General features: G+C 39.1%; 2 protein-coding genes across 2 annotated transcripts in view; both read right to left on the bottom strand.

Moving 5' to 3' along the window:
• LOC137653452 (uncharacterized) overlaps nt 1-25,000 on the bottom strand; it is a 427,638-nt gene that overhangs the window by 177,924 nt on the left and 224,714 nt on the right. The window lies entirely within an intron of this gene.
• LOC137652696 (pneumococcal serine-rich repeat protein-like) overlaps nt 6,155-25,000 on the bottom strand; it is a 95,579-nt gene continuing 76,733 nt past the window's right edge. Inside the window, exons 3-7 of the mRNA XM_068386098.1 lie at nt 8,188-24,990; nt 7,699-7,986; nt 7,026-7,174; nt 6,765-6,875; nt 6,155-6,480 (exon numbers count right to left, since the gene is read on the bottom strand). Of these exons, the coding sequence (XP_068242199.1) occupies nt 6,370-6,480; nt 6,765-6,875; nt 7,026-7,174; nt 7,699-7,986; nt 8,188-24,990 (17,462 nt within the window). The 3' untranslated portion in view covers nt 6,155-6,369. The remainder of the gene's footprint in view (nt 6,481-6,764; nt 6,876-7,025; nt 7,175-7,698; nt 7,987-8,187; nt 24,991-25,000) is intronic.

Below are 25,000 nucleotides of genomic sequence, written 5' to 3'. Positions count from 1 at the left end.
TCCTTCCATTCATTTACTTTCACTTTCTGTATTCGAAGGAATGCGAATGAAGATGAACGACTCGAACTCCGGAATCCCCCCCCCCCTCTCCCTCCTCTCCGCGGGCGTGATGGTAGAGGTGTTCTGTAATTACGCGGTTATTTCGAACCCGGCAACGGGATGCCGGCTTTAAGTTCGTCTCATGTTTTTACACTGAAACGAGTAATTACGGCTGTTTTGTCACTTCATTGAAAAAAAAAAGAAAGAAAGAAACGTGTGGTCCTAGGAAAGCGGTTGCGGCTGTTAACCTTTTCAGTGTGATAACTACGAATGGGTCCTTAGGGATTGCATAAAAAGCAGGGGAAGGAAGAGAAGACGATGGATTGACGAACTAAGAAAATTTACTGTTTTAGGCAGGCAAAGAAAAGCCATAAACCGACGTGAGGGGAAGAGCATATCTGAGGCCTTTAGTCCTGCAGTGGACTATTTTTTTTAGAACTAGCGGCGATGGTGAATTATGTAAGATGTAGAATTGTAGATGGTCAGCTCTATACAGGGCCGATGCTCAGTATTTAGTATATTTTCTTCATAATTCTGTAATTCTGATTCCATCAGAACTTGGATGCTGGAGAAAGGAAGATGTAAACTTGAGGAACAAGAAAAAAAAAAGAAATCATTGTTGATGAAATTGAAATTATAATTGTAATTATAGCAAAAATGATAATGCTTTGTGGATATCTGGAGTGGCAAGAGAGGTTAAAATCAGAAATGACTAAATAAGAGGATTAATAAAGGTTTTTGAAATATCAAGGAAAAGTGCAGGGAGGAAGGTTGATATAGTATCGACATCTACTGAGGAGGTTGGAGTATCTTGTGGGGAGACATACTATGGAAATCAAGGTTCTTAGTAGAAGAAGAAGACTAAGAAGGAGATGGAGGGACTGTACGGGAGGACTTGAGAGAGAAGGGAATTAATGAAACAGAGGCGCAAGATAGCAATAGGTTGAAAAGACTCATTCGAAACGGCTACCCCATATAGATATGTTTATAAGCCGAAGAAGTTGATGTAATAGGAACACATTCTCTTACAAAAGAAAAAAAAGTGAAAAGGAAAATTTTGGATGTACCGGAATACAAAGAAACCAGAAAAGCGAGATGATAGATGGATGTATTGAAAACAGAGAAAAACAGTAATTTGAAACATCCCAGTTGGGAAAGAATGTTCTTCAAATCCCTCAAAAATAGCAAGCGCTCACAAACTTTGCAACGAATACGACCGGAATCAAGAGTGGCGTGGCCCGGGACCTTTCTGAAAGGGGCACACCAACCGACGGGGCTAGTCAGATACTCACTCTCGGTGGATGCGTGGGGACGAAGTGACTAGCGACCTGACCCGACGTCGGCTTTATATATCCAAAGCCCATTCACTAGGAGGAACTTCCTATCCAAGGTCCTCTGGCTTTCCTGAAGAAGAAGAAAAAAAAGATTGCAAAGGAGGAAAAAAATCGGGGTTGGGGGTGACAGCATATGGATTACGGACTATTCTTCTTCGAAAACCAATTGTTCGATTTACTAATTATTCGAACCAACATTTTACGAACACTTCTTCGATACCGTTGTTTTATAATATTCTAATTATTAGTTAATATTCTGTCGATTTCAATGTTTGTATTCCAATAAAACTCAATGAGATTTTTATTAGGATACATCCTTTGGAAAATGAAATGGTGTATTTTCGACTAATTTTGCCCGGAAATAGCGCCAGTCTCAGTACCAATATTATTATTATTATTATTATTATTATTATTATTATTATTATTATTATTATTATTATTATTATTTGCTAAGCTACAACTCTAGTTAGAAAAGCAAGATGCTATAAGCCCAAGGGTTCCATCAGGAAAAAATAGTCCAGCGAGGGAAGGAAATAAGGAAATGAATAAACGATGTGAAAAACAATTACCAGTTGATAAAATATTTTAAAAACAGTAGCATAACAGTTATGTATTAAAGATATTTTTTCTTTGATTCCATGTAATTTTTAGTTTTGTTATGCTCTTGCTAATCCTGTTTTTATTGACTGGGTTATAAAGATTGGGTCCAGGTCACCTGATGGTATAAGAGTGAATTTCATCGCAGGCGTGGGAAAAATTTGCTAATTTTATTGTTTAATTCCAAAACGTACATCCTAGCTATTGCCTCATCTTCCCCTTTCTTGATTTTTTATGATCCATTTTAATTGTGAGTTCAAAAAGATATCTGACTTAATTTCAGACGATCATACTTTTTTTTTTAAAGTTACCTCTTTTCCCGTTTTTTTTATTTTCCCATTAATATTTTACTTTTATTGTTATTTTTTTCCCAATTTGTCTATTGCTTATTATTATTATTATTATTATTATTATTATTATTATTATTATTATTATTATTATTATTATTATTATTACTTTCTTACTTACTTACTTACTTACTTTGATGGCTGCTTTTCCGGTCCCATACAGCAGGGGAACCCGGCTCTCTACAGGACCTCCACTGTCGTTATTATTATTACTTGCTAAGCTACAACCCTAGTAGGAAAAGCAGGATGCTCTAAGCCCAAGAACTCCAACAGGGAAAATAGCCTAGTAAGGAAAGGCAACAAGGAAAAAGAACAGTAACAACAATAAAATAAATATCTACCATATAAGCTATAAAAACTTTAGCAAAACAAGAGGAAGAGAAATAAGGTAGAGTAGTGTACCCGAGTGTACCCTCAAGCAAGAGAACTAGATTGCTATTAAAGTCTTCGGACTTCAGTAACTGTTCGTGAAATGTTCTTTTAAACATCAACGATAGCATAAGAAAAAAAAAATGGTATAATTTGTTGGGTAACTGTAGATTATACATGTGTATTGACTCGTCACTGAATGTGTATTTCCTAAAAAAAATGAAAATACATATTTACTCAATCACAATTGCGAGATAGAATGGAAACAATTTTAATGAATTATTTAGTTCCGAATGACGAAGGCTGCCTTTTGACTTTAAAAAACTTATAGAGAATCTCGGAATACAGGCTAAGGAAGTTTCAAAGCCTGGTGGTGTCCGGGAGAGAGAGAGAGAGAGAGAGAGAGAGAGAGAGAGAGAGAGAGAGAGAGAGAGAGAGAGACGCTGTAATAGAAAGTTGCAGGGAAGGGTCAAGAAAAAACGTGTGTTGGTTAAATAAAGAAAAAAAGTTTGATCTTTAAGTGAAATAGTTTCAATTAAAGACAAATAAGAGGCATTAAGATACCCAAGTTGGGTGCTTCATGAAATGACTGGAACACTGAACTTCTTGTAAGTACCTTGCCCTTAGTCAAACATGTATTCTGTACAAGACTCCTCGCCTGTTATATCATAAATTAAATTCGGCCAAACAAAAATTCTTGATTTGATGTTTTCATGCGTTGTATTGATGTGCTAATAAATGTCTGGTAGGTAAATACAATTAAAATTCCTTTGGAAACCATGAATCCGTGAAGACTGAAGAGAAACTTTTTAAAGTCGTGTGAAAAAGATACATTAAAGTGTGGGGATGTGGTTTGGTTATGTGGAGAGAATGGAGATTATAAGCACGTGGAAAAGAAACTTTGATACTTAAGTGTCAGGAGAGAGAGAGAGAGAGAGAGAGAGAGAGAGAGAGAGAGAGAGAGAGAGAGAGAGAGAGAGAGAGAGTTAGTGAACGGTATGTAATTGATCAGTCATAAAAAAGACATTCCTGGATTGTCTAAAGCAAACAAGTGAAAGGGTTTGAATGTCTGGATATTGAAACCATAGAAATGAGAGAGAGAGAGAGAGAGAGAGAGAGAGAGAGAGAGAGAGAGAGAGAGAGAGAGAGAGAGAGAGAGAGAGAGAGAGGTTGCTTTTGTAGCATCATCAAAGTAGCAGATAGGCATCGTTATGTTTTTTATCATTCACAGAAATGGATGTTTCTCATAAAAAAGAATTAGAATTGGGAAAATAAAGATGACCGTAAAACTGCAGTTCAAGAAGAAAGGATGAAACAAAGTAAAGAAAACCTCATCTCAGGTGGAACTTCAAAAGTTCAAACATGCAGTGAATGTTTTATGTTGAACAGGCTGACATCAGTATCTCTTTGTAGTTTATCTATGAAAGATCTATTTTAATGTTTTTACTCTTCTTAAAATATTTTATTTTAATTGTTCGTTACTTCTCTTATAGTTTATTGCTTTATTTCCTTTCCCCACTGGGATATTTTTTCCTCTTGGAGCCCTTGGGCTTATAGCACCTTGCTTCTTCAACTAGTTGTAACTTAGCTGGTAATAATAATAATAATAATAATAATAATAATAATAATAATAATAATAATAATAATAATAATAATAGTCTTTAACACATAATGTTCCAAATGAAGTCAACTTTCTTTACAAATTCAGCTGACAGAGATCTACAGAGGTGTCCCGTAGTGAAGAAACGTTGAAGATGAACGCGAGAAGTAACCCGATCCGTGTATTAATTTCCTATAACCAAATAGACGAGAAATGTCTTAACAACAAGGTATAGTCTCAACGAAAGATAGGATACTCGGAAGAAAGCATCTTCAGAAAATTAACAATGTGAAAGGTCTTAGACATTGTGGTAGGATGGGGGGTGGGGGACTGTAATGGTTGGGTTGGTGTGGTGGAAGGGGAGTATGTTTTTGACGAGGGCGTGCGTCCAGAATACAGAATACAGAGAAATGAAACTGACGATAAACAAAGCAGGTGCTTATGCTTATGATGCTGGGTTAGAGCATCGGAGGAAGATGGGGAATACGAATTACTCTTTTTTTTTTTTTTTTTTTTTTTTTTTTTTTTTTTTTGCGGGGTGGGAGTGGTAATGAACCTCTGGTTAGAGGATGAGGCTCATCAAATTAACTTTAGCTTTAAGCATAAAACATTTTTAGCCATTGCAAAGAAAAAGTGTCATTGACCTTTCATCGGACTCTTGAGAATTTCTGATTTTAAGATTTTAACTTTTTTTTTTTTTTTTTTTCTTAAGAAACATAGGTTTTATAGAAAAGATTTAAATTTATATTTATCACAGATTTTTACCTCATAATTTATTTATTTATTATTCATTATATTTACTATATATTTTCTTTTATTTATTTTCAGCATTATTATAAATGGTATTTTTTTCTTGGTAAATTTTATTGGGCCAGCTCTGTAAGAGTCGAGCTTGACTCATTGGGCTGGTTTGTATCCTCATTTTGATAATGATAATCATCAAATTAAATGTCCAGGTTAGTTTCTAGACAGAAGGAGATTCCTGACATCATGTAAGGTGTCTTAAACGTTATTACACCTTTGTTTCGAGTCCGATAAGGTTTAAAGGCCGCCTATGAAGGCAGAGGTAAGGGACAGTGCCAATGACCTATATATATATATATATATATATATATATATATATATATATATATATATATATATATATATATATATACATATACATATGGTTAGTGGCCAAGCCCCTCTTCACCCAAGCTAGGACCAGGGAGGGCAAGGCAATGACTGCTGATGAATCAGCAGGTAGATCTACTATATAGGTTCCCCCAACCTCCTTATTTAGCTCACAAGGATGATGAGGTTGCAGACGCTACAAGAAACTATCGAGCTTGAGCAGGTCTCGAACCCGAGCCCGGCAGAACGCAAGGCAGGGACGTTTCCAATAGGCTACCACAACCCTAAAACGGATTTTATTTAGTGATCATAAGATATACCGTTGTCAGGGTCTCTGCCGATATGTTATTTGTCCCACTGTCGGGAATTCATCGAAGAGGCATTCGTTGAGGTCGCTGACGTCAGTAAAATCATTTGGGATCTCTACATCAGGCAATTTCATTGAACATAAACTAGATATTTTTGTCATACAAAACTTTATTGAAAACAGTGTCATTCGAAGCTAGTTCTCTTTGGTTTTTCAATGTTATGTGGACCTAATGGTAAAAACAACTATCAGATTCTCTTGTAAATTAAGATTAAAAGCTACTACAGGGCTATGCAAGCAATTAGTTTTTGAAGGGACCAATAAAAATCCTGCATAACAAATAAAACTAATGGGGTAATGAGACGTGATAGATGTATGTCAAATTATTTATTCATGAATATTATACATTTGCAATATAGAATTAATTGTTTTTAATTCAATATCCGGCCATTCATCATCCTTTATAAATTATGAGTCTCCCTTAGTCAATACATTTTTGGCTACTGCTGATTGAGAGTGACCAGTTTTCCCAAAGGGAAAGTTGCCACTTGTATATTGTAGAGGATTCTGTTTGATTTAGGCCTAGATAATTGAAATAGAAATCAGGGATGCTTAGACCTTCCTTTGGGAAACCATCGATGTCAACTTCTGATGTCAAGTTGTCTAACGCGACTTGGCAACTGAAAGGGCCTCTTCTACCAGTCTTTTCCTGTTGGACAGGTCCTCAAGGCGGTTCTCCAAGCTACGCTTCAAGGCTTCGTTAGATTTTTGGTTCTGAAAGAGAGAGAGAGAGAGAGAGAGATAGAGGTGGGGAGCTTAGTGAGAGACACACTCGCATATCAAAAATTTTATTATCAAAGAAATAATGGGTAGCAAATTGGATCTTGTTTGGCGAGATGATTTAGTTCAAGAATTAATTCCTTCCTGAGAGATGTCAATTTATCCACATTTGTGTTCTTTTCTGGAGAAGGAGGAAGATTTATAGTAGACATTTGTTCGGGGGCTTGGGTTGATTCATCTAGGATAGAAGTAAACTAGCTTATTAGCAGAGAACTTACCTCAATGAGTGCCTTTGAAAGCTGCTTGAACTTAGACTGACTCAGATTGTCTAAGATGGACTGTACCTCTTCCTTTTCATCTTTTGTAAGTGACGCTGTTCCTTTGGCCACCTGGAATGCACAGATAATAATAAAAAACTCCAACCTGTGGTATTATTACATGTTATTGTCAGAGATGGTGAATTATTTCACATATATCACTATACATCCCATGTATAGCACTATTTAGTCAGTCATCTGAGGGAGAGAGAAAAAACTCACATTAGAAAATGCAGACAAAATCTTCCTGGTTGCACAGGCGACCTCTTCCTGGGTTTTGTCTACTAGAGGGTTGATCTGGAGGGAGCTCAGCATTCTTTCCATATTTCTGGTTGAAGCCAGCAGTGACTCAGCATTTAGGGCACAGTCCACTGTCCAAAGGAAAGATTTGATTAATAAACAGTCATTGCAGTTACATAGTCAGTGTTATTAGTATGACGCCAGCTCTGCTAAATATTCAAAATGCCAATAAATGTGTGTTTTTTAATGTCTCTATTTGACACACATAACAAGAAATCCTTTTGTGAAGAACAGAGTCAGAAAGAAGCCCTGAGAAAGGCATTGAACTTGAAATAATTAGTTCTTAGTGAGTGACATATATAGCAATGGCTTGACTTGACAAGTAAATATTTTTGCTTTAGAATTACAATTTCTTGTTGACAGGAAATCTCAGCAATTTAAAAAAAAATGAGAGAAGAAGCAGACCATCGTCTAGTACAGAAAATTATAATGTCAGTTTTATAATAAATGAAATAATTGCACATGTACACCTGTATTATAGATAGTTGGTCTGTTATTAAACAATGCCAAAAAAGGCTGTCGGATGTAATGGCACATTACTTCTAAAAGATAAATCAATGTTAACAGTGGTTGACCTTATAAGCCTCTTCCTTACCATGGCTTTGAATACCAGCAGAGTTGAGCATTGACAAGATGGAAGATGACAAAAGGAAACGACGTCTCCCTCCTTGCAGTTCTTCCAACTTTCTAATGATGTTGTTAAGTTCAGTAACTAAAGCTTCAAGGTTTGAAGAGAGTATCTTGACTTCTGTAATTTTTCCAGCATCCTGAGAACAATTCACAAGCTGTGTAGTTGTGATTTCAATTTGAAGCTGCAGATCACCTAGATCTTTATTTAAATCAATAATTTCTTTTGCTATTTCATCTGGAGCTGGTATACACTCTGTGGTAGAAGATGCAGTTGATTGTCCTTCACTGGCTGTTGTTGATTGATGAGGTGCAGATACTGTAGATCCATCATTATGTGTAGATCCTGAAGACACTGTTGTAGAACCAGTTCCTGTTGCTGATGCTTCACTTACTGGTGTTGATTCTTCAGGTGCAGAAACAGTTGTCCCTCTGGATAAAGTAGATTCTTTGCTACCAGTAAATCCTTCAGACGCAGTAGTAACATCTGTTGCTGTTCCTTCACTCTGTGATGTTGATTCTTCATGTCCAGACACTGTTGTTCCACTGGATGCTGTAGATCCTTTAGTACCAGAAAATCCTTCTGATGCCGTTGAAAGACTGGTAACAGTTTCAGTTCCCTCATTTGCTGTTGTAGATTCTTCAGGTGTAGATACTGTTGTTCGACTAGAGAAAGTAGATTGTTGACTACCTGTAATTATTTCAGAAGCTGTTGTAACACCAGTTCCTGTTGCTGTTCCTTCACTTATTGATGTTGATTGTTCAGGTGCAGACACTGTTGTCCTACTAGACAATGTAGAACCTTTAGTACCGGTGAATTCTTCAGAGGCTGTTGTAAGACTAGATACTGTTGATCCACCTACACTTGATGTTGATTGTTCTGGTGCAGATACTGTTGTTCCACTTGATAAAGTAGATACTTTACTAACAGTAGATTGTCTTGAAGGAGTTGAAGCAGAAGATGCAGTTGATCGTCCTTCACTGGCTGTTGTTGATTGATGAGGTGCAGATACTGTTGTTCCATCATTATGAGTAGATCCTGAAGACACTGTTGTAGAACCAGTTCCTGTTGCTGATGCTTCACTTACTGGTGTTGATTCTTCAGGTGCAGAAACAGTTGTCCCTCTGGATAAAGTAGATTCTTTGCTACCAGTAAATCCTTCAGATGCAGTTGTAACGTCTGTTACTGTTCCTTCACTCTGTGATGTTGATTCTTCATGCCCAGACACTGTTGTTCCACTGGATGCTGTAGATCCTTTACTTCCAGAATATCCTTCAGATGCTGTTGAAAGACTAGTAACAGTTTCAGTTCCCTCATTTGCTGTTGTAGACTCCTCATGTGTAGAAACTGTTGTTCCACTAGAGAAAGTAGATTGTTGACTACCTGTAATTATTTCAGAAGCTGTTGTAACACCTGTTCCTGTTGCTGTTCCTTCACTTATTGATGTTGATTGTTCAGGTGCAGATACTGTTGTCCTACTAGACGATGTAGAACCTTTAGTACCAGTGAATTCTTCAGAGGCTGTTGTAACACTAGATACTGTTGATCCACCTTCACTTGATGTTGATTGTTCTGGTGCAGATACTGTTGTTCCACTTGATAAAGTAGATACTTTACTAACAGTAGATTGTCTTGAAGGAGTTGAAGCAGAAGATGCAGTTGATCGTCCTTCACTGGCTGTTGTTGATTGATGTGGTGCAGATACTGTAGATCCATCATTATGTGTAGATCCTGAAGACACTGTTGTAGAACCAGTTCCTGTTGCTGATGCTTCACTTACTGATGTTGATTCTTCAGGTGCAGAAACAGTTGTCCCTCTGGATAAAGTAGATTCTTTGCTACCAGTAAATCCTTCAGACGCAGTTGTAACATCTGTTGCTGTTCCTTCACTCTGTGATGTTGATTTTTCATGTCCAGACACTGTTGTTCCACTGGATGCTGTAGATCCTTTAGTACCAGAAAATCCTTCTGATGCCGTTGAAATACTGGTAACAGTTTCAGTTCCCTCATTTGCTGTTGTAGATTCTTCAGGTGTAGATACTGTTGTTCCACTAGAGAAAGTAGATTGTTGACTACCTGTAATTATTTCAGAAGCTGTTGTAACACCTGTTCCTGTTGCTGTTCCTTCACTTATTGATGTTGATTGTTCAGGTGCAGATACTGTTGTCCTACTAGACGATGTAGAACCTTTAGTACCAGTGAATTCTTCAGAGGCTGTTGTAACACTAGATACTGTTGATCCACCTTCACTTGATGTTGATTGTTCTGGTGCAGATACTGTTGTTCCACTTGATAAAGTAGATACTTTACTAACAGTAGATTGTCTTGAAGGAGTTGAAGCAGAAGATGCAGTTGATCGTCCTTCACTGGCTGTTGTTGATTGATGTGGTGCAGATACTGTAGATCCATCATTATGTGTAGATCCTGAAGACACTGTTGTAGAACCAGTTCCTGTTGCTGATGCTTCACTTACTGGTGTTGATTCTTCAGGTGCAGAAACAGTTGTCCCTCTGGATAAAGTAGATTCTTTGCTACCAGTAAATCCTTCAGACGCAGTTGTAACATCTGTTGCTGTTCCTTCACTCTGTGATGTTGATTCTTCATGTCCAGACACTGTTGTTCCACTGGATGCTGTAGATCCTTTAGTACCAGAAAATCCTTCTGATGCCGTTGAAATACTGGTAACAGTTTCAGTTCCCTCATTTGCTGTTGTAGATTCTTCAGGTGTAGATACTGTTGTTCCACTAGAGAAAGTAGATTGTTGACTACCTGTAATTATTTCAGAAGCTGTTGTAACACCTGTTCCTGTTGCTGTTCCTTCACTTATTGATGTTGATTGTTCAGGTGCAGATACTGTTGTCCTACTAGACGATGTAGAACCTTTAGTACCAGTGAATTCTTCAGAGGCTGTTGTAACACTAGATACTGTTGATCCACCTTCACTTGATGTTGATTGTTCTGGTGCAGATACTGTTGTTCCACTTGATAAAGTAGATACTTTACTAACAGTAGATCCTCTTGAAGGAGTTGAAGCAGAAGATGCAGTTGATCGTCCTTCACTGGCTGTTGTTGATTGATGTGGTGCAGATACTGTTGTTCCATCATTATGTGTAGATCCTGAAGACACTGTTGTAGAACCAGTTCCTGTTGCTGATGCTTCACTTACTGATGTTGATTCTTCAGGTGCAGAAACAGTTGTCCCTCTGGATAAAGTAGATTCTTTGCTACCAGTAAATCCTTCAGACGCAGTTGTAACATCTGTTGCTGTTCCTTCACTCTGTGATGTTGATTCTTCATGTCCAGACACTGTTGTTCCACTGGATGCTGTAGATCCTTTAGTACCAGAAAATCCTTCTGATGCCGTTGAAATACTGGTAACAGTTTCAGTTCCCTCATTTGCTGTTGTAGATTCTTCAGGTGTAGATACTGTTGTTCCACTAGAGAAAGTAGATTGTTGACTACCTGTAATTATTTCAGAAGCTGTTGTAACACCAGTTCCTGTTGCTGTTCCTTCACTTATTGATGTTGATTGTTCAGGTGCAGATACTGTTGTCCTACTAGACGATGTAGAACCTTTAGTACCAGTGAATTCTTCAGAGGCTGTTGTAACACTAGATACTGTTGATCCACCTTCACTTGATGTTGATTGTTCTGGTGCAGATACTGTTGTTCCACTTGATAAAGTAGATACTTTACTAACAGTAGATTGTCTTGAAGGAGTTGAAGCAGAAGATGCAGTTGATCGTCCTTCACTGGCTGTTGTTGATTGATGTGGTGCAGATACTGTAGATCCATCATTATGTGTAGATCCTGAAGACACTGTTGTAGAACCAGTTCCTGTTGCTGATGCTTCACTTACTGATGTTGATTCTTCAGGTGCAGAAACAGTTGTCCCTCTGGATAAAGTAGATTCTTTGCTACCAGTAAATCCTTCAGACGCAGTTGTAACATCTGTTGCTGTTCCTTCACTCTGTGATGTTGATTCTTCATGTCCAGACACTGTTGTTCCACTGGATGCTGTAGATCCTTTAGTACCAGAAAATCCTTCTGATGCCGTTGAAATACTGGTAACAGTTTCAGTTCCCTCATTTGCTGTTGTAGATTCTTCAGGTGTAGATACTGTTGTTCCACTAGAGAAAGTAGATTGTTGACTACCTGTAATTATTTCAGAAGCTGTTGTAACACCTGTTCCTGTTGCTGTTCCTTCACTTATTGATGTTGATTGTTCAGGTGCTGATACTGTTGTCCTACTAGACGATGTAGAACCTTTAGTCCCAGTGAATTCTTCAGAGGCTGTTGTAACACTAGATACTGTTGATCCACCTTCACTTGATGTTGATTGTTCTGGTGCAGATACTGTTGTTCCACTTGATAAAGTAGATACTTTACTAACAGTAGATCCTCTTGAAGGAGTTGAAGCAGAAGATGCAGTTGATTGTCCTTCACTGGCTGTTGTTGATTGATGAGGTGCAGATACTGTTGTTCCATCATTATGAGTAGATCCTGAAGACACTGTTGTAGAACCAGTTCCTGTTGCTGATGCTTCACTTACTGGTGTTGATTCTTCAGGTGCAGAAACAGTTGTCCCTCTGGATAAAGTAGATTCTTTGCTACCAGTAAATCCTTCAGACGCAGTTGTAACTTCAGTTACTGTTCCTTCACTCTGTGATGTTGATTCTTCATGTCCAGACACTGTTGTTCCACTGGATGCTGTAGATCCTTTAGTGCCAGAAAATCCTTCTGATGCCGTTGAAATACTGGTAACAGTTTCAGTTCCCTCATTTGCTGTTGTAGATTCTTCAGGTGTAGATACTGTTGTTCCACTAGAGAAAGTAGATTGTTGACTACCTGTAATTATTTCAGAAGCTGTTGTAACACCTGTTCCTGTAGCTGTTCCTTCACTTATTGATGTTGATTGTTCAGGTGCAGATACTGTTGTCCTACTAGACGATGTAGAACCTTTAGTACCAGTGAATTCTTCAGAGGCTGTTGTAACACTAGATACTGTTGATCCACCTTCACTTGATGTTGATTGTTCTGGTGCAGATACTGTTGTTCCACTTGATAAAGTAGATACTTTACTAACAGTAGATTGTCTTGAAGGAGTTGAAGCAGAAGATGCAGTTGATCGTCCTTCACTGGCTGTTGTTGATTGATGTGGTGCAGATACTGTAGATCCATCATTATGTGTAGATCCTGAAGACACTGTTGTAGAACCAGTTCCTGTTGCTGATGCTTCACTTACTGATGTTGATTCTTCAGGTGCAGAAACAGTTGTCCCTCTGGATAAAGTAGATTCTTTGCTACCAGTAAATCCTTCAGACGCAGTTGTAACATCTGTTGCTGTTCCTTCACTCTGTGATGTTGATTCTTCATGTCCAGACACTGTTGTTCCACTGGATGCTGTAGATCCTTTAGTACCAGAAAATCCTTCTGATGCCGTTGAAATACTGGTAACAGTTTCAGTTCCCTCATTTGCTGTTGTAGATTCTTCAGGTGTAGATACTGTTGTTCCACTAGAGAAAGTAGATTGTTGACTACCTGTAATTATTTCAGAAGCTGTTGTAACACCAGTTCCTGTTGCTGTTCCTTCACTTATTGATGTTGATTGTTCAGGTGCAGATACTGTTGTCCTACTAGACAATGTAGAACCTTTAGTACCAGTGAATTCTTCAGAGGCTGTTGTAACACTAGATACTGTTGATCCACCTTCACTTGATGTTGATTGTTCTGGTGCAGATACTGTTGTTCCACTTGATAAAGTAGATACTTTACTAACAGTAGATTGTCTTGAAGGAGTTGAAGCAGAAGATGCAGTTGATCGTCCTTCACTGGCTGTTGTTGATTGATGTGGTGCAGATACTGTAGATCCATCATTATGTGTAGATCCTGAAGACACTGTTGTAGAACCAGTTCCTGTTGCTGATGCTTCACTTACTGATGTTGATTCTTCAGGTGCAGAAACAGTTGTCCCTCTGGATAAAGTAGATTCTTTGCTACCAGTAAATCCTTCAGACGCAGTTGTAACATCTGTTGCTGTTCCTTCACTCTGTGATGTTGATTCTTCATGTCCAGACACTGTTGTTCCACTGGATGCTGTAGATCCTTTAGTACCAGAAAATCCTTCTGATGCCGTTGAAATACTGGTAACAGTTTCAGTTCCCTCATTTGCTGTTGTAGATTCTTCAGGTATAGATACTGTTGTTCCACTAGAGAAAGTAGATTGTTGACTACCTGTAATTATTTCAGAAGCTGTTGTAACACCTGTTCCTGTTGCTGTTCCTTCACTTATTGATGTTGATTGTTCAGGTGCTGATACTGTTGTCCTACTAGACGATGTAGAACCTTTAGTCCCAGTGAATTCTTCAGAGGCTGTTGTAACACTAGATACTGTTGATCCACCTTCACTTGATGTTGATTGTTCTGGTGCAGATACTGTTGTTCCACTTGATAAAGTAGATACTTTACTAACAGTAGATCCTCTTGAAGGAGTTGAAGCAGAAGATGCAGTTGATTGTCCTTCACTGGCTGTTGTTGATTGATGAGGTGCAGATACTGTTGTTCCATCATTATGAGTAGATCCTGAAGACACTGTTGTAGAACCAGTTCCTGTTGCTGATGCTTCACTTACTGGTGTTGATTCTTCAGGTGCAGAAACAGTTGTCCCTCTGGATAAAGTAGATTCTTTGCTACCAGTAAATCCTTCAGACGCAGTTGTAACTTCAGTTACTGTTCCTTCACTCTGTGATGTTGATTCTTCATGTCCAGACACTGTTGTTCCACTGGATGCTGTAGATCCTTTAGTGCCAGAAAATCCTTCTGATGCCGTTGAAATACTGGTAACAGTTTCAGTTCCCTCATTTGCTGTTGTAGATTCTTCAGGTGTAGATACTGTTGTTCCACTAGAGAAAGTAGATTGTTGACTACCTGTAATTATTTCAGAAGCTGTTGTAACACCTGTTCCTGTAGCTGTTCCTTCACTTATTGATGTTGATTGTTCAGGTGCAGATACTGTTGTCCTACTAGACGATGTAGAACCTTTAGTCCCAGTGAATTCTTCAGAGGCTGTTGTAACACTAGATACTGTTGATCCACCTTCACTTGATGTTGATTGTTCTGGTGCAGATACTGTTGTTCCACTTGATAAAGTAGATACTTTACTAACAGTAGATCCTCTTGAAGGAGTTGAAGCAGAAGATGCAGTTGATTGTCCTTCACTGGCTGTTGTTGATTGATGAGGTGCAGATACTGTTGTTCCATCATTATGAGTAGATCCTGAAGACACTGTTGTAGAACCAGTTCCTGTTGCTGATGCTTCACTTACTGGTGTTGATTCTTCAGGTGCAGAAACAGTTGTCCCTCTGGATAAAGTAGATTCTTTGCTACCAGTAAATCCTTCAGACGCAGTTGTAACTTCAGTTACTGTTCCTTCACTCTGTGATGTTGATTCTTCATGTCCAGACACTGTTGTTCCACTGGATGCTGTAGATCCTTTAGTGCCAGAAAATCCTTCTGATGCCGTTGAAATACTGGTAACAGTTTCAGTTCCCTCATTTGCTGTTGTAGATTCTTCAGGTGTAGATACTGTTGTTCCACTAGAGAAAGTAGATTGTTGACTACCTGTAATTATTTCAGAAGCTGTTGTAACACCTGTTCCTGTAGCTGTTCCTTCACTTATTGATGTTGATTGTTCAGGTGCAGATACTGTTGTCCTACTAGACAATGTAGAACCTTTAGTACCAGTGAATTCTTCAGAGGCTGTTGTAACACTAGATACTGTTGATCCACCTTCACTTGATGTTGATTGTTCTGGTGCAGATACTGTTGTTCCACTTGATAAAGTAGATACTTTACTAACAGTAGATCCTCTTGAAGGAGTTGAAGCAGAAGATGCAGTTGATCGTCCTTCACTGGCTGTTGTTGATTGATGTGGTGCAGATACTGTAGATCCATCATTATGTGTAGATCCTGAAGACACTGTTGTAGAACCAGTTCCTGTTGCTGATGCTTCACTTACTGATGTTGATTCTTCAGGTGCAGAAACAGTTGTCCCTCTGGATAAAGTAGATTCTTTGCTACCAGTAAATCCTTCAGACGCAGTTGTAACATCTGTTGCTGTTCCTTCACTCTGTGATGTTGATTCTTCATGTCCAGACACTGTTGTTCCACTGGATTCTGTAGATCCTTTAGTACCAGAAAATCCTTCTGTTGCCGTTGAAATACTGGTAACAGTTTCAGTTCCCTCATTTGCTGTTGTAGATTCTTCAGGTGTAGATACTGTTGTTCCACTAGAGAAAGTAGATTGTTGACTACCTGTAATTATTTCAGAAGCTGTTGTAACACCTGTTCCTGTGGCTGTTCCTTCACTTATTGATGTTGATTGTTCAGGTGCAGATACTGTTGTCCTGCTAGACGATGTAGAACCTTTAGTCCCAGTGAATTCTTCAGAGGCTGTTGTAACACTAGATACTGTTGATCCACTTTCACTTGATGTTGATTGTTCTGGTGCAGATACTGTTGTTCCACTTGATAAAGTAGATACTTTACTAACAGTAGATCCTCTTGAAGGAGTTGAAGCAGAAGATGCAGTTGATTGTCCTTCACTGGCTGTTGTTGATTGATGAGGTGCAGATACTGTTGTTCCATCATTATGAGTAGATCCTGAAGACACTGTTGTAGAACCAGTTCCTGTTGCTGATGCTTCACTTACTGGTGTTGATTCTTCAGGTGCAGAAACAGTTGTCCCTCCGGATAAAGTAGATTCTTTGCTACCAGTAAATCCTTCAGACGCAGTTGTAACTTCAGTTACTGTTCCTTCACTCTGTGATGTTGATTCTTCATGTCCAGACACTGTTGTTTCACTGGATGCTGTAGATCCTTTAGTGCCAGAAAATCCTTCTGATGCCGTTGAAATACTGGTAACAGTTTCAGTTCCCTCATTTGCTGTTGTAGATTCTTCAGGTGTAGATACTGTTGTTCCACTAGAGAAAGTAGATTGTTGACTACCTGTAATTATTTCAGAAGCTGTTGTAACACCTGTTCCTGTAGCTGTTCCTTCACTTATTGATGTTGATTGTTCAGGTGCAGATACTGTTGTCCTACTAGACAATGTAGAACCTTTAGTACCAGTGAATTCTTCAGAGGCTGTTGTAACACTAGATACTGTTGATCCACCTTCACTTGATGTTGATTGTTCTGGTGCAGATACTGTTGTTCCACTTGATAAAGTAGATACTTTACTAACAGTAGATTGTCTTGAAGGAGTTGAAGCAGAAGATGCAGTTGATCGTCCTTCACTGGCTGTTGTTGATTGATGTGGTGCAGATACTGTAGATCCATCATTATGTGTAGATCCTGAAGACACTGTTGTAGAACCAGTTCCTGTTGCTGATGCTTCACTTACTGATGTTGATTCTTCAGGTGCAGAAACAGTTGTCCCTCTGGATAAAGTAGATTCTTTGCTACCAGTAAATCCTTCAGACGCAGTTGTAACATCTGTTGCTGTTCCTTCACTCTGTGATGTTGATTCTTCATGTCCAGACACTGTTGTTCCACTGGATGCTGTAGATCCTTTAGTACCAGAAAATCCTTCTGATGCCGTTGAAATACTGGTAACAGTTTCAGTTCCCTCATTTGCTGTTGTAGATTCTTCAGGTGTAGATACTGTTGTTCCACTAGAGAAAGTAGATTGTTGACTACCTGTAATTATTTCAGAAGCTGTTGTAACACCTGTTCCTGTTGCTGTTCCTTCACTTATTGATGTTGATTGTTCAGGTGCAGATACTGTTGTCCTGCTAGACGATGTAGAACCTTTAGTCCCAGTGAATTCTTCAGAGGCTGTTGTAACACTAGATACTGTTGATTCACCTTCACTTGATGTTGATTGTTCTGGTGCAGATACTGTTGTTCCACTTGATAAAGTAGATACTTTACTAACAGTAGATCCTCTTGAAGGAGTTGAAGCAGAAGAGGCAGTTGATTGTCCTTCACTGGCTGTTGTTGATTGATGAGGTGCAGATACTGTTGTTCCATCATTATGAGTAGATCCTGAAGACACTGTTGTAGAACCAGTTCCTGTTGCTGATGCTTCACTTACTGGTGTTGATTCTTCAGGTGCAGAAACAGTTGTCCCTCTGGATAAAGTAGATTCTTTGCTACCAGTAAATCCTTCAGACGCAGTTGTAACTTCAGTTACTGTTCCTTCACTCCGTGATGTTGATTCTTCATGTCCAGACACTGTTGTTCCACTGGATGCTGTAGATCCTTTAGTACCAGAAAATCCTTCTGATGCCGTTGAAATACTGGTAACAGTTTCAGTTCCCTCATTTGCTGTTGTAGATTCTTCAGGTGTAGATACTGTTGTTCCACTAGAGAAAGTAGATTGTTGACTACCTGTAATTATTTCAGAAGCTGTTGTAACACCTGTTCCTGTTGCTGTTCCTTCACTTATTGATGTTGATTGTTCAGGTGCAGATACTGTTGTCCTACTAGACAATGTAGAACCTTTAGTACCAGTGAATTCTTCAGAGGCTGTTGTAACACTAGATACTGTTGATCCACCTTCACTTGATGTTGATTGTTCTGGTGCAGATACTGTGGTTCCACTTGATAAAGTAGATACTTTACTAACAGTAGATTGTCTTGAAGGAGTTGAAGCAGAAGATGCAGTTGATCGTCCTTCACTGGCTGTTGTTGATTGATGTGGTACAGATACTGTAGATCCATCATTATGTGTAGATCCTGAAGACACTGTTGTAGAACCAGTTCCTGTTGCTGATGCTTCACTTACTGATGTTGATTCTTCAGGTGCAGAAACAGTTGTCCCTCTGGATAAAGTAGATTCTTTGCTACCAGTAAATCCTTCAGACGCAGTTGTAACATCTGTTGCTGTTCCTTCACTCTGTGATGTTGATTCTTCATGGCCAGACACTGTTGTTCCACTGGATGCTGTAGATCCTTTAGTACCAGAAAATCCTTCTGATGCCGTTGAAATAATTGTAACAGTTTCAGTTCCCTCATTTGCTGTTGTAGATTCTTCAGGTGTAGATACTGTTGTTCCACTAGAGAAAGTAGATTGTTGACTACCTGTAATTATTTCAGAAGCTGTTGTAACACCTGTTCCTGTTGCTGTTCCTTCACTTATTGATGTTGATTGTTCAGGTGCAGATACTGTTGTCCTACTAGACGATGTAGAACCTTTAGTACCAGTGAATTCTTCAGAGGCTGTTGTAACACTAGATACTGTTGATCCACCTTCACTTGATGTTGATTGTTCTGGTGCAGATACTGTTGTTCCACTTGATAAAGTAGATACTTTACTAACAGTAGATTGTCTTGAAGGAGTTGAAGCAGAAGATGCAGTTGATCGGCCTTCACTGGCTGTTGTTGATTGATGTGGTGCAGATACTGTTGTTCCATCATTATGAGTAGATCCTGAAGACACTGTTGTAGAACCAGTTCCTGTTGCTGATGCTTCACTTACTGGTGTTGATTCTTCAGGTGCAGAAACAGTTGTCCCTCTGGATAAAGTAGATTCTTTGCTACCAGTAAATCCTTCAGACGCAGTTGTAACATCAGTTACTGATCCTTCACTCTGTGATGTTGATTCTTCATGTCCAGACACTGTTGTTCCACTGGATGCTGTAGATCCTTTAGTACCAGAAAATCCTTCTGATGCCGTTGAAATAATTGTAACAGTTTCAGTTCCCTCATTTGCTGTTGTAGATTCTTCAGGTGTAGATACTGTTGTTCCACTAGAGAAAGTAGATTGTTGACTACCTGTAATTATTTCAGAAGCTGTTGTAACACCTGTTCCTGTTGCTGTTCCTTCACTTATTGATGTTGATTGTTCAGGTGCAGATACTGTTGTCCTACTAGACGATGTAGAACCTTTAGTACCAGTGAATTCTTCAGAGGCTGTTGTAACACTAGATACTGTTGATCCACCTTCACTTGATGTTGATTGTTCTGGTGCAGATACTGTTGTTCCACTTGATAAAGTAGATACTTTACTAACAGTAGATTGTCTTGAAGGAGTTGAAGCAGAAGATGCAGTTGATCGGCCTTCACTGGCTGTTGTTGATTGATGTGGTGCAGATACTGTTGTTCCATCATTATGAGTAGATCCTGAAGACACTGTTGTAGAACCAGTTCCTGTTGCTGATGCTTCACTTACTGGTGTTGATTCTTCAGGTGCAGAAACAGTTGTCCCTCTGGATAAAGTAGATTCTTTGCTACCAGTAAATCCTTCAGACGCAGTTGTAACATCAGTTACTGATCCTTCACTCTGTGATGTTGATTCTTCATGTCCAGACACTGTTGTTCCACTGGATGCTGTAGATCCTTTAGTACCAGAAAATCCTTCTGATGCCGTTGAAATACTGGTAACAGTTTCAGTTCCCTCATTTGCTGTTGTAGATTCTTCAGGTGAAGATACTGTTGTTCCACTAGAGAAAGTAGATAGTTCACTACCTGTAATTATTTCAGAAGCTGTTGTAACACCAGTTCCTGTTGCTGTTCCTTCACTTATTGATGTTGATTGTTCAGGTGCAGATACTGTTGTCCTACTAGACAATGTAGAACCTTTAGTACCAGTGAATTCTTCAGAGGCTGTTGTAACACTAGATACTGTTGATCCACCTTCACTTGATGTTGATTGTTCTGGTGCAGATACTGTTGTTCCACTTGATGAAGTAGATACTTTACTAACAGTAGATCCTCCTGAAGGAGTTGAAGCAGAAGATGCAGTTGATCGTCCTTCACTGGCTGTTGTTGATTGATGAGGTGCAGATACTGTTGTTCCATCATTATGAGTAGATCCTGAAGACACTGTTGTAGAACCAGTTCCTGTTGCTGATGCTTCACTTACTGGTGTTGATTCTTCAGGTGCAGAAACAGTTGTCCCTCTGGATAAAGTAGATTCTTTGCTACCAGTAAATCCTTCAGACGCAGTTGTAACATCTGTTGCTGTTCCTTCACTCTGTGATGTTGATTCTTCATGTCCAGACACTGTTGTTCCACTGGATGCTGTAGATCCTTTAGTACCAGAAAATCCTTCTGATGCCGTTGAAATACTGGTAACAGTTTCAGTTCCCTCATTTGCTGTTGTAGATTCTTCAGGTGAAGATACTGTTGTTCCACTAGAGAAAGTAGATTGTTGACTACCTGTAATTATTTCAGAAGCTGTTGTAACACTTGTTCCTGTAGCTGTTCCTTCACTTATTGATGTTGATTGTTCAGGTGCAGATACTGTTGTCCTACTAGACGATGTAGAACCTTTAGTACCAGTGAATTCTTCAGAGGCTGTTGTAACACTAGATACTGTTGATCCACCTTCACTTGATGTTGATTGTTCTGGTGCAGATACTGTTGTTCCACTTGATAAAGTAGATACTTTACTAACAGTAGATCCTCTTGAAGGAGTTGAAGCAGAAGATGCATTTGATCGTCCTTCACTGGCTGTTGTTGATTGATGTGGTGCAGATACTGTAGATCCATCATTATGTGTAGATCCTGAAGAGACTGTTGTAGAACCAGTTCCTGTTGCTGATGCTTCACTTACTGATGTTGATTCTTCAGGTGCAGAAACAGTTGTCCCTCTGGATAAAGTAGATTCTTTGCTACCAGTAAATCCTTCAGACGCAGTTGTAACATCTGTTGCTGTTCCTTCACTCTGTGATGTTGATTCTTCATGTCCAGACACTGTTGTTCCACTGGATGCTGTAGATCCTTTAGTACCAGAAAATCCTTCTGATGCCGTTGAAATACTGGTAACAGTTTCAGTTCCCTCATTTGCTGTTGTAGATTCTTCAGGTGTAGATACTGTTGTTCCACTAGAGAAAGTAGATTGTTGACTACCTGTAATTATTTCAGAAGCTGTTGTAACACCTGTTCCTGTTGCTGTTCCTTCACTTATTGATGTTGATTGTTCAGGTGCAGATACTGTTGTCCTACTAGACGATGTAGAACCTTTAGTACCAGTGAATTCTTCAGAGGCTGTTGTAACACTAGATACTGTTGATCCACCTTCACTTGATGTTGATTGTTCTGGTGCAGATACTGTTGTTCCACTTGATAAAGTAGATACTTTACTAACAGTAGATCCTCTTGAAGGAGTTGAAGCAGAAGATGCAGTTGATTGTCCTTCACTGGCTGTTGTTGATTGATGTGGTGCAGATACTGTAGATCCATCATTATGTGTAGATCCTGAAGACACTGTTGTAGAACCAGTTCCTGTTGCTGATGCTTCACTTACTGACGTTGATTCTTCAGGTGCAGAAACAGTTGTCCCTCTGGATAAAGTAGATTCTTTGCTACCAGTAAATCCTTCAGACGCAGTTGTAACATCTGTTGCTGTTCCTTCACTCTGTGATGTTGATTCTTCATGTCCAGACACTGTTGTTCCACTGGATGCTGTAGATCCTTTAGTACCAGAAAATCCTTCTGATGCCGTTGAAATACTGGTAACAGTTTCAGTTCCCTCATTTGCTGTTGTAGATTCTTCAGGTGTAGATACTGTTGTTCCTCTAGAGAAAGTAGATTGTTGACTACCTGTAATTATTTCAGAAGCTGTTGTAACACCTGTTCCTGTTGCTGTTCCTTCACTTATTGATGTTGATTGTTCAGGTGCAGATACTGTTGTCCTACTAGACAATGTAGAACCTTTAGTACCAGTGAATTCTTCAGAGGCTGTTGTAACACTAGATACTGTTGATCCACCTTCACTTGATGTTGATTGTTCTGGTGCAGATACTGTTGTTCCACTTGATAAAGTAGATACTTTACTAACAGTAGATCCTCTTGAAGGAGTTGAAGCAGAAGATGCAGTTGATCGTCCTTCACTGGCTGTTGTTGATTGATGTGGTACAGATACTGTAGATCCATCATTATGTGTAGATCCTGAAGACACTGTTGTAGAACCAGTTCCTGTTGCTGATGCTTCACTTACTGATGTTGATTCTTCAGGTGCAGAAACAGTTGTCCCTCTGGATGAAGTAGATTCTTTGCTACCAGTAAATCCTTCAGACGCAGTTGTAATATCTGTTGCTGTTCCTTCACTCTGTGATGTTGATTCTTCATGTCCAGACACTGTTGTTCCACTGGATGCTGTAGATCCCTTAGTACCAGAAAATCCTTCTGATGCCGTTGAAATACTGGTAACAGTTTCAGTTCCCTCATTTGCTGTTGTAGATTCTTCAGGTGTAGATACTGTTGTTCCACTAGAGAAAGTAGATTGTTGACTACCTGTAATTATTTCAGAAGCTGTTGTAACACCTGTTCCTGTTGCTGTTCCTTCACTTATTGATGTTGATTGTTCAGGTGCAGATACTGTTGTCCTACTAGACAATGTAGAACCTTTAGTACCAGTGAATTCTTCAGAGGCTGTTGTAACACTAGATACTGTTGATCCACCTTCACTTGATGTTGATTGTTCTGGTGCAGATACTGTTGTTCCACTTGATAAAGTAGATACTTTACTAACAGTAGATTGTCTTGAAGGAGTTGAAGCAGAAGATGCAGTTGATCGTCCTTCACTGGCTGTTGTTGATTGATGTGGTGCAGATACTGTTGTTCCATCATTATGAGTAGATCCTGAAGACACTGTTGTAGAACCAGTTCCTGTTGCTGATGCTTCACTTACTGGTGTTGATTCTTCAGGTGCAGAAACAGTTGTCCCTCTGGATAAAGTAGATTCTTTGCTACCAGTAAATCCTTCAGACGCAGTTGTAACGTCAGTTACTGTTCCTTCACTCTGTGATGTTGATTCTTCATGTCCAGACACTGTTGTTCCACTGGATGCTGTAGATCCTTTAGTACCAGAAAATCCTTCTGTTGCCGTTGAAATACTGGTAACAGTTTCAGTTCCCTCATTTGCTGTTGTAGATTCTTCAGGTGTAGATACTGTTGTTCCACTAGAGAAAGTAGATTGTTGACTACCTGTAATTATTTCAGAAGCTGTTGTAACACCTGTTCCTGTTGCTGTTCCTTCACTTATTGATGTTGATTGTTCAGGTGCAGATACTGTTGTCCTACTAGACAATGTAGAACCTTTAGTACCAGTGAATTCTTCAGAGGCTGTTGTAACACTAGATACTGTTGATCCACCTTCACTTGATGTTGATTGTTCTGGTGCAGATACTGTTGTTCCACTTGATAAAGTAGATACTTTACTAACAGTAGATCCTCCTGAAGGAGTTGAAGCAGAAGATGCAGTTGATCGTCCTTCACTGGCTGTTGTTGATTGATGTGGTGCAGATACTGTTGTTCCATCATTATGAGTAGATCCTGAAGAGACTGTTGTAGAACCAGTTCCTGTTGCTGATGCTTCACTTACTGGTGTTGATTCTTCAGGTGTAGAAACAGTTGTCCCTCTGGATAAAGTAGATTCTTTGCTACCAGTAAATCCTTCAGACGCAGTTGTAACGTCAGTTACTGTTCCTTCACTCTGTGATGTTGATTCTTCATTTCCAGACACTGTTGTTCCACTGGATGCTGTAGATCCTTTAGTACCAGAAAATCCTTCTGATGCCGTTGAAATACTGGTAACAGTTTCAGTTCCCTCATTTGCTGTTGTAGATTCTTCAGGTGTAGATACTGTTGTTCCACTAGAGAAAGTAGATTGTTGACTACCTGTAATTATTTCAGAAGCTGTTGTAACACCTGTTCCTGTTGCTGTTCCTTCACTTATTGATGTTGATTGTTCAGGTGCAGATACTGTTGTCCTACTAGACAATGTAGAACCTTTAGTACCAGTGAATTCTTCAGAGGCTGTTGTAACACTAGATACTGTTGATCCACCTTCACTTGATGTTGATTGTTCTGGTGCAGATACTGTTGTTCCACTTGATAAAGTAGATACTTTACTAACAGTAGATCCTCTTGAAGGAGTTGAAGCAGAAGATGCAGTTGATTGTCCTTCACTGGCTGTTGTTGATTGATGTGGTGCAGATACTGTTGTTCCATCATTATGTGTAGATCCTGAAGACACTGTTGTAGAACCAGTTCCTGTTGCTGATGCTTCACTTACTGATGTTGATTCTTCAGGTGCAGAAACAGTTGTCCCTCTGGATAAAGTAGATTCTTTGCTACCAGTAAATCCTTCAGACGCAGTTGTAACATCTGTTGCTGTTCCTTCACTCTGTGATGTTGATTCTTCATGTCCAGACACTGTTGTTCCACTGGATGCTGTAGATCCTTTAGTACCAGAAAATCCTTCTGATGCCGTTGAAATACTGGTAACAGTTTCAGTTCCCTCATTTGCTGTTGTAGA

Source organism: Palaemon carinicauda, chromosome 14 (genome assembly GCF_036898095.1).
Source record: "Palaemon carinicauda isolate YSFRI2023 chromosome 14, ASM3689809v2, whole genome shotgun sequence".
NCBI lineage: Eukaryota > Metazoa > Arthropoda > Malacostraca > Decapoda > Palaemonidae > Palaemon > Palaemon carinicauda.
The sequence above is the reverse complement of the archived record's forward strand: the minus strand, read 5'-3'. Positions and strand labels throughout refer to the sequence as shown.